The sequence below is a fragment of the Actinia tenebrosa genome, unplaced genomic scaffold (assembly GCF_029948245.1).
Source record: "Actinia tenebrosa isolate PJP-AT-01 unplaced genomic scaffold, QUT_ActTen_1.0 PGA_scaffold1__47_contigs__length_23844297, whole genome shotgun sequence".
NCBI classification, from domain to species: Eukaryota; Metazoa; Cnidaria; class Anthozoa; order Actiniaria; family Actiniidae; genus Actinia; species Actinia tenebrosa.
The window spans coordinates 3,838,285-3,848,176 of NW_028292578.1; the positions used below are offsets into that span (position 1 = coordinate 3,838,285).

General features: G+C 33.9%; 1 protein-coding gene across 2 annotated transcripts; it reads right to left on the bottom strand.

Annotated features, from left to right (window-relative positions):
- Positions 1-660: 660 nt before the first annotated feature.
- Positions 661-9,285, bottom strand: LOC116289267 (small integral membrane protein 14). Of its 2 annotated transcripts, XM_031696162.2 has the most exons (6): positions 9,139-9,285; positions 8,704-8,877; positions 8,485-8,533; positions 3,911-4,010; positions 3,451-3,496; positions 661-2,497 (listed from the first exon to the last, which is right to left on the bottom strand). In XM_031696162.2, exons 2-6 carry the CDS (start codon positions 8,797-8,799, stop codon positions 2,459-2,461), a joined length of 330 nt encoding a protein of 109 aa, XP_031552022.1. In that variant the 5' UTR covers positions 8,800-8,877; positions 9,139-9,285; the 3' UTR covers positions 661-2,458. The 2 variants fall into 2 exon arrangements, with proteins under 2 accessions (XP_031552022.1, XP_031552023.1); XM_031696163.2 differs by lacking the exon at positions 9,139-9,285 and having other exon boundaries at positions 8,704-9,006.
- Between the last annotated feature and the right edge of the window lie 607 nt (positions 9,286-9,892).

The window sequence follows — 9,892 nt, forward strand, 5'->3', positions numbered from 1 at the left end:
TCAATCCACTGGTTTGTCGTTATGCAAGGAATTAGTTAACTCATCTTACAGTTCCATGTAGTTTGGAAAGTACGCGCGGGCTGATTGGTCGAAAACTGTGCTTTATTAGTGAACGAAGCACAATGCTGACGCCATTCGCGCGGGCGAAGTGCTGCTAGATGCTGCCGGCCGTCTTCTTTTTTTTTTTTTTTTTTTTTTTTGCGTAAATAGATTCAATACCCTTAAATGATATTAAAAATATTTTACCATTCAACAACTATTCACTTCTTGTAGAAACAATAGTACAAATATAAAATATTGATTTAGGGGTTAAGAAAGGTACTCTAATTTAAAACACCGTGTTCCAGGGTCTGCCCAACCAATTGACTTTTTTCGGTACACGCTATCCAACCAGAAGCTGGGACATCTGTTTTGTAGCGTTCACTATGTCACTTAAATTGCAAAACTACGGGAATATAGAGTATGGTTAATTTGGCTGGTCACGGTAAATGACAATTTTTTTTGATTTTTCGAGTAATGCATACGTAAAACAACAAAAGAGTGAACGGGAACTCGTTCTCAGGAGATCTAGGAAGGTAAATAGTGAAGAGAAATTAAAAGGAAGAAGAATGAAGATTTTTCTCACTTCCACTTTCTTTGCTAGAAACAAAGTTATCACTATTTTGAATTGCAACCCCGTTACGTTTTTTATTTACATTTAGCAAAAACTGAAAAGCAAGACGTTGAAGAAAGTTTACGTTCTTTAACTTGACTGAACTGCGACGTTGTACATTGCACGGATCATATTGACCCTTGGTTGCGTTTAATGGTAGCATTATACAGTCCTTTGACTAAACGTTGTCGTTGATCGGATCATCCCTACGCGCCTAGACCGAAAAGGATGCCGTAGGCATGGTTTCAGCAAATTAAATGGGATCGAAAAAAGCGAGCTCAAGACGTGTTAGATAACATGTGCGGCAAGTAGTAACTGTGAATTAATTATTCCTATGATCCTTTTCGGTCTAGGCGCGTAGGGATGAAGCCGATCAAACGACAACGTTTAGTCAAATGACTGTATACACTGCAATGCTTCACTATAACAAAATCTAAAATCCGATGGACAAACCGCAGACAAAAAATGGCTGCAGTGTGTATATCAATGGCTGATCCAACAGTTAGGCAAGGAAAACAAAAGACTTGTCCACACCTTCCACAACGGCTTACTCTACTGTCATAAAGTTTGCCTCTCATAAATAACCATTAACTAAGAACCAATGACAGCCCAGGCGTGCGAATAACAAGGAAGCATTTTTCTTTTGATGTAAATAATTCAATATCCATAGATTAACCGTATGTACAGAACAAATAACGATGCTATGTGGGACTCTATGGGCCTGTGATGCAATTCAACTATACATAACAAAATCGTAAATTGTAATATAATACATATTATTGTATAAATTTCCCAAATTCACTTGAATGATCACAAGAAGATGACTTCAAGTTGATGTTGGACTTGATCAAGTGCAGTAAACGTATAAACATAAGAAGCCCAGCCTCAAATTGGAGCCATTGTTTTGGGGTCACTCAAGTAAATTGGGAAATAACTATTGGGTGTGAGGTCTAAGCCTTAAGCCTTTTAAGAGAAAATTTCAATCAAATTATTTTGTGGATTTACGGCCGCCATAAAACAAAATAATGTACAATTTGTCCTTTATATCTCATTATATGTTTGGGGTGATTTACAATGTTTTCCTCGCATGTCATATAATGTGCATGGAAACCTATGAATACATTAATGATGCATTCAGAATAAACTTGTGATATTTTATTTTTTGCTTAATTTTTGAAGGAATCGATAAATTAATATTTTTTCAGTGTCCTTTCCCTTCGTTCTTTTGTGACAATTATATCTACCATGACAACCTTTTCACCATAGGTGTAAAAGTGAATAACACATTTCTTCGTGTTAATCTTACTGTTGGTATTGTACGTCCTGTCACTACAAACCAGGCAATGTCATAATGCAATGAGTACTCTGATAGGCCCTTTGCAGTTAACGGTCACGTACCTATATTGGAGGGCAAAATTTTTGTTTTTATATTAAATTGGTGAGTCTTTTTAGCTACTTGTAAAGAACTGAATGAAGAGATGTGTATCCAGTGCGTTACGAAATGCAGTTTTATTACGATCTCTCAAAACAGGTTGTAGAAAGTTTGTTTGCTCTCCAGTAAATTTCACCCATGGGAATCAAAATGTTTATTCATCTGCACTCAGTGAATTAATCAGCACGTGATTGCTTAGCTGCAAAGGGCCTATTGGCTGGTTGAACTATTTCGGATCCGTAAATTTACCATTTTTACAAGCGGGGTTAAAACGTGTGCCTTATATGCCATGCGAAAGACTTTTAAAGCTAAATATTTATCTAGGTAATGTACATTTTAAACTTAAACTGTGTTTGATAAATAAATAATTAGAATTAGAAAACACCTGGGGCTGGAGGATCTTGACCATGTCCCTACGACAGAAAAAAAGAAGAAAAAACATAAGAAAGGATATGTGAGATTTCTTAGCGTTATAAGCTTTAAATCTGTACGTAATTGAAACTGGGTAAAAAAATACAACAAGGGCCCGGTTGTACGAAGCCTAGATAGCGCATCCCACGGATAAATCCTTGTCCAGTGGATAAGTCGATGCTGTTTTCCAATAAATTTATCCACCGGATAAGATTTATCCGTCAGATAGCGCTATCCAGGCTTCGTACAACCGGGCCCAGTTGATTTGAAATCTGGGTGCGCAATGCATTATTTGTCACAGCCAAAATTCTCCAAGTATTTTTTATTAGGTTTTAGTCAAAACGAAGTATTTTCCACCAACAACTATGAAATATGCTATTTCTAAAAGATAATTCTAATAATGATAATCGTCTTTACTTAGGGGGGGGGGGGGGGGGGGCAGACAAGTTACAGTTGCCAACTTAGCAATGATAAACGTGTGGGACATCTCTGCTTCTCGTCTCTAAAGTGAGACAAAATATCCATTTTAAACGGTCATGAAGATTACGGCCAAGGTCTTAAACCATATGCAGATATTTTTATAGCAAAGGAAGCACCTTCTACATAGATATTCTAAGACCCTGAGTGTTAGTACAGCCCTGGAGGTTTGAACTGCCAACCTCCCACATAACAGACTGGTATCCAACCAACTGAGCTGATTAAGGTGGTACCAGATATAAGGTGCCATATTTTTGCACAAATATGTTTATTTACTTTAATTTTGAGTAAAAGCTGTTGTTTACAATTTATTGAGCCAAAAACCTGGAACAAGGAAATATTGAACTACGAACAAAATGTTCGCTGAATGGCTAAGTGGCTTGGGCTGTTAGAAGCAAAATCCCTGTGGTATGGGATGGAACTAAAAGATTACCTTATCAAAAAACAATTAAATCCGCAAGAGTATAATTACACTTACATCATGACTTGATGGCTTGTCTCCTCCTTGTCTTAATCTCTGTGGCCTAAGATGTACAACAAAAGATACATAATCAGAGGCACAGCCAAAATTTTCCGAAGGGGGGCCCGAATTCATAAATCAGCCATTTTGTTTGGCCACTGGAACCCCAAAACAAACAAACAAAAACAAAAAAAAAACTGGCAGTGATTTTATTTTTGCACAATTAAGAAAATTAAAATTACTGTATAAATTCTAAAAGCACTGCCATTGCCCCCTCCCCCTCCCCCCCTGCCTATACCCCCTTGATAATTTGCATATTTCAACTTGAGATTTGCTTTTCAGTCATTCCTTTCCTTTTCCTATTTATTGCATGACCATGGCTTTCTTATGGGGTTTACGTACTCAGCTGATTCAACCCAACTCAGTTTGATGAGGATTAAAATTTATAATGACATCCTTACTAAATGATATTATTTACCTCAACAAGAAAAGAATAAATGCAATGGCAATCCATATCATCACTATAAACAGTGTGGTATTGGTCTCTGGTCCTGTGTCATTGCTCTGTGGTCCAGGTACTACAAATAACAAGAAAATGCATGTTTAAATACATCTGTGAACAATAGAGTTATACTGCTAGAGTTATATTATTAGGTTGTATATGGTTAACTATACCTTTTTAATATACAGGGTTCGTGCTACATTTTCGTTATAAAATTCAAGGACTTTTTAGGCACTTTTCAAGCACTAAAATTCGATTTTCAAGGACAAGGTTTTTTGTATTAGAACATGTTTTTAAACATTGATTCAATGTCACAGTGCAGCTAATTCAGCCGCAGCCACTAATTAAGATAAATAGATCTTTAATATACGCAATCTTACCAGATATTCAGCTAGGCTATTTACGAAATATACGCAAACTCTTCCATCAATTTTATTTGTTATTTATTTTAAAAGAAAAGTTAGAAATAGCATTAAGTTTGCATAAAATTCAAGGAGTCTTCCAGGAGTTTTGGCGTTTTTCCCTATTTTCAAGAGCTTTTCAAGCGCCCTTAAAAACGTGTTTTCAATTCAAGGACTTTTCAAGGATTTCAAGCGCTTTTCAAGTGCCCTTAAAAAAGTGTTTTCAATTCAAGGACTTTTCAAGGATTTCAAGGAGTAGCACGAACCCTGAATATAAGTATTTTTTCATATCTACCATAAATATATATAGATGCTTTGTATATTTGCTGTGGGTGGGCTTGTTTCTTGTAAAGCTTCCACATATTTTCTATTTGTGGTGGCTCTATGGATGCTGTGTGCATTCTTGGTGGGTGTGTGATGTATAGACTATATGATTCAATCGATCTACAGTATTTCACATATTTAACATTAATATTTCTCATAACTACAAATAGGTATTTCACAATATCTTATATATATCACAGTACGTTTGTTTTTTTCTCATTATCTCCCTACAGAACTTAGATATCTTGACTTTGGAAGTTCTTCAATAGCGCCATAAAGATTTACCTATGTACATGATCATGCAGTGCCACATAGTGCTAATGTAACAATGACAAACATTAGAGTTAAATTGCATTTAGGTATATTCTCGATATTTACAACATTTCCTTCAATTATTAATAACAAGTTTAATATCATGGATAAAGAACTTCGCTTATTACAAGAACATCTCAACTTAATCTCTTAGAAGTATGAATGTTTCACATATTTCCTGTGGGTGTGCACGGCTTTTATAAAGCTACTTATATATGTTGTGTGGTGGCTGTATGGGAGTCGCTTTAACCAAAAAAATTGTGTGCTCATATGATTTATGAAGAACATCGTCATTTTCCAATCCTAAGACTTCAACAAAAAGAACTCAGTTAAGCTTTATAAATTTTAACTTATGCAATTCATACATAATTTAACATGCATAATTTAGTAAACATATGGATTTTAAAGTACATGAATTTTTCTTATAATTTTAAATTTCTATTATAATTTGAATTTGTAGTCATCAGTTGCCTTATAGCTGTAATTTTGAATTATTTGAATTTTATTTATTATATTCATATGTAACATAAATACAATTCAACCTATGGGCTGCAGTGTTTTCTGAATAAATCTATCTATCTATCTAATTTATCTAATATTCATATTTATATATTTTTATATTAGATTTTATATCAGCATGAATGTGTTCATGTGACTCATCGTACATCATATTGACGTTAAATAAAGTTATCTATCTATCTAAAATACATCTTTTTTAAACAATGAACTTTTTATTTGTATTGACTACAACTAGAGTTGAAGATTGCCTCTCAGTTCAACCACATTTTACTAACCCAACTGGGGTGCATTATGCCTATAAAAACAATTTATTTCATGAGTAAATAAATGCAAGGCATGTTTAGTCAGTCTCCCGACACTTATGCATATGACTACAGTTTAGTAAAGCACCAAGTGGGAATGAAATTAAGAAGTCAGTTAAATAGTAAGAATATTGCATTAAAAAAGTAGGATGTGTATTTTGTCAAACTAATTGGAATTTCCATTCCTACTTATAATATAATAATTACAAACACAATTTTACTAATACCCTAACAGCCTAGCTATCAGAATACTAACAAAAGGAACAAGGTGAAAATACTAACACAGCTTGTATTTATATTTTTAGAAAAACACGCTTGTATAAATAAAGCTTGTATAAAAATGATTTTGATATTTTAGGAAACTAGTATATTTGTAAAGAGGAAAGCGATAGGATAGTTTTTACTTCACGACGTTTCGGTGTCATCTTGACTCCATTATCAAGTGATAGTGAATTACAAGTGTACAGTAGTTTACGATCAATCAAATTAACATATAATTACTTGTATATTCGAACAGTAACTGGTTTAAAATCTTTTGCTGTCATACCATTTCAGTAAAAAATAGTAATTAAATTTTATTGATTCAAGAAATAAAAGGTCAATTTTGTTTCAATTTTTCTCAACTCTTTTCTAGCTGTATTAATTAAAGGTAAGAATGGAATAAGAGATTGGGAAAAAATCCAGTTCATGTAACTTTGCAATTACTACTTACAGTATAGACAACAAGTATATATGGCTTTTTTGACCCTACATATCAATTAGGAAAGAAGCAAAAGCTCACTGGACATCTTATTCTGTATGAAAACATCCATACAGCTGCAGTCAGTAGACATTCAATTTATGGATGGACAGGCAGACAGACAGACAAGTATACATCAAGGAAATTAAGAGCATACAAGCCAGTAGGTGCAGTTTTGCTTAAAAATAAAAACCAAAAATCCTATGGCAATTATCATGTGTTTACAATATTATATTTTAAGATATATTTTTTAAGTTTCACTCACAAAGCATATTTTGGATCCCATGTTTTTGTTGGAAACTATCTATGATTTGTTTAAGGTCATCATGATTAGGTGTGGTTGATCTTCTTCCTTGTAATGAGATACTAGGCAGAATGCACAGTGAACACTTCATTTATTCATTTATTTATAATAACTTAATTTGCAAACAAATTATAATATAAAAAAAGTAGCAAAAAGGGTGCTGCCAGGGAAGAACTGAATCCTCATATACGGCAGCCCTCACTAACTAATAACAATGAAATCACTGCTAGAAAAGAAAAGAAAAAAAAATTAAAAGAAAAAAAACAAATAAATAAAAAGAAAAAAAAAATTAGCCATGAAATTCCTTTTTAAATAAAGAGTCTCATTTTTTGTCTTATAATTTTAATGCTGAAAATGTCTCAACAAACTTAGCACATAACATTCTAACCAACTGTTGACATCATATCATGGTAAATAAATCTAGGGAATAAGGCATGCTAAACCGACTGAAGTTTGTTGAATAAACGCTTGTAAAACAGTGTTTTAAATATCAAATTGAAATAGCCTTTGCTTGATTCTTAGTTCAACTTAGTAAATTGATTTATACTTTTTCAATTACAACTAGATTGAAAATCTCAGTATGTATATATAATAAACAGAAAACACCATGTAAAATTGCTTTGTACAGCTTTTATATTCACATTTTTTTCGTATCATAAACCTCCATCACTTGGCGACTCACTGACTTTAATTGGTTTCATGATACTTCACAACTTATTCTGTATATAAAGGTATTTGAGTGACGGTAGTCTAGAGCCCTATTTCCCAGTGGCGACTGTTGTCTCAATCAGCCCTAACTTAGCCAAAAAAAAACAGTGGCAATGTTAAAAAATTCAATTAGGCTTTCCGAAATACCTGACGTTAAAGTTCCGTTCACTGACCACAAATAAAAATTCCAAGCCGAGGCTGGAGTTGCCGCTTATGATAAACTGTAGTTTTGCTATGCACAGAAACTCCAGCCTCAACTTGAAACTATCATTTGTGGTCACTGAATGGAACTGTAAACAGGAGCACATATTCTCTCTTATTTTTTGCGACTTTAAGACCCAGTAGGTATTTATTCAAACATGCCCAAACTCGGTAATAGTACTTCTATAGTATGATCTTTTTTGGGATGGGCATCATTTATTAATAGATTAATATTTCCACTTTGCTTCAGTCCCTTTCTCAATGCAAAGACTAATATTCTAGCCACACTGTAGGAAAAATATAAACTCGTAATGATGTTTTCCTACCATTACCAACTTGTTTTAACAATATAAGCTTAGACTTTTAGTAAAATCATGGCACTCGAGTTAAAAAAAAAACATTTAAAGGTCTTGTAAATTATCCTGAAATCATTTGCATTTTAAATAGCAATTTATGATTGATTGTATCTTATTATTATTATTATTTTTAGAGTGCACTAATAATAATAATAATAATGAATTTTTAACATCGTGCAATAGTTTTTTGACATCCAAAAGATCTCTTCGAAAAATCTGGTCTTAGCAATGGAGATTATTTGTAAACCTAAGAAAAAATATTGCGCAAAATATAACTCAGATAAGAAATAAATAAGACATAACAAACTGAGGAAAAAAGTAAGCAGTAGTGAAGCAAGGCCTGTCAAAATTATGATGTCTAGACTTAAAAAGGGAGAAACTTACACTCTTGTAAACACTGATTATCTGTGCAGTAGCTCTGTGAACTTCTTAGCTGAAAGGAAATATAAATTTTCTTGAAGCAAACGTTAGGAACAACGATAACAAACAACACCTTCACTCGCAGCTGTAAACATTGGCTTCCTAAGACAAGTAATTAGAAAGAAATTCGTAAAATAACCTTTGATTAATTGCAATGGCAATGACAAGCGTATAGTAACTTACCAGAGAGATAAGTCTTCGCATAGCTCCATCATAAGTACAGATACATTCACAAGGATCAAAGCCGCCATCACCGGGACCTCCTCCTCCGCCGTCCATCTTCGAAAATTTAACCAAGAAGTCTCGCTTAAAAGCGAGGAATTTCACTGAAAGATGACTTCTTGTGTCCTCAGAAGACTAGAAATAATATAATTAATTATTCTTAGAGCTTTGGACCTTGTTCTTGAGCAGTATTTTAAGGGGAAAACTGAGAAAAGTTAAAATATTTTCGTCTCTCGACACGTACTGTTTATCAACATTTTTTCTCTTCAGCAGAAACATAGGGACCCGGATGAACATTAAGATTGCCGAAGTGGGGGAGGGGACGGGATGGAACGAGCTTTCTGATATGTCGACTCTAGAAAATGGAACTTTACAATGCATCAGATCTCTAAATACCTCGATACGAAACCGCCAAACTCTTTGCCTTCTTCTAAACGAATGAAATACTTTGTTGAATTGTTCATCTAGTTCTCGCCGAGACAACACCTGCCCTCGCTTCAGCTCCAAATTATTCGAGTGTCATGAACGACGGTCACGTGACGATAACATAATGATAATGGGACGGTAGCTCGTGGTGATCGCTGAATGGACGAAATTTCGTGCGAATTCACGTAGCAACTTCTGACGCAATATTTAGGCCCATTTCGGATATAATTTTCAAAAAAAGTTCTTTCAAAAATAGTTCTTTCTAAATCGTATCAATTTATGACTACTTTTTGAACAATTTCGGTTAGCAATATATTTTAGACAGAGTCATTTTTCCTCGTTATATAAGCTTGTATTTTTCCTTCAGACAGATGTTTCATGCAGTAAACATGAGCTGTGTTCGTCACTGCTACCAGCAGTGTGCTGTTTTAATCTATTTTTTGTTTGTTTCCAAGCTTTCAGTTTTTACTCTGCTGGAGAAAAATAACCGTATACAATTATAGCGACTCCGGTTACCTTCGAAGGAATTCAGTGGTCAATAGAAATACTTCTAACACAATAATAGTATATATAAAGGGAAGATTTTATTGATATGAAAACTTAGTGAGGTCACTGATATAAAGTCAACTCTACAAACACGCAATATGATAATGTTGACCATCGTACATTCATGAAAGAAAGAAAGAAAGAAAGAAAGAAAGAAAGAAAGAAAGAAAGAAAGAAA

What these genes read in the sequence shown, in the direction of transcription:
- LOC116289267 (XM_031696162.2), bottom strand. Translation starts at nt 8,799, where the DNA reads ATGGACGGCGGAGGAGGAGGTCCCGGTGATGGCGGCTTTGATCCTTGT. An exon ending in TGCGAAGACTTATCTCTCTG is followed by an intron (nt 8,534 to 8,703) that starts GTAAGTTACTAT and finishes ATTTCCTTTCAG; the next exon opens with CTAAGAAGTTCACAGAGCTA. An exon ending in ACAAGCCATCAAGTCATGAT is followed by an intron (nt 2,498 to 3,450) that starts GTAAGTGTAATT and finishes TTTCTGTCGTAG; the next exon opens with GGACATGGTCAAGATCCTCC.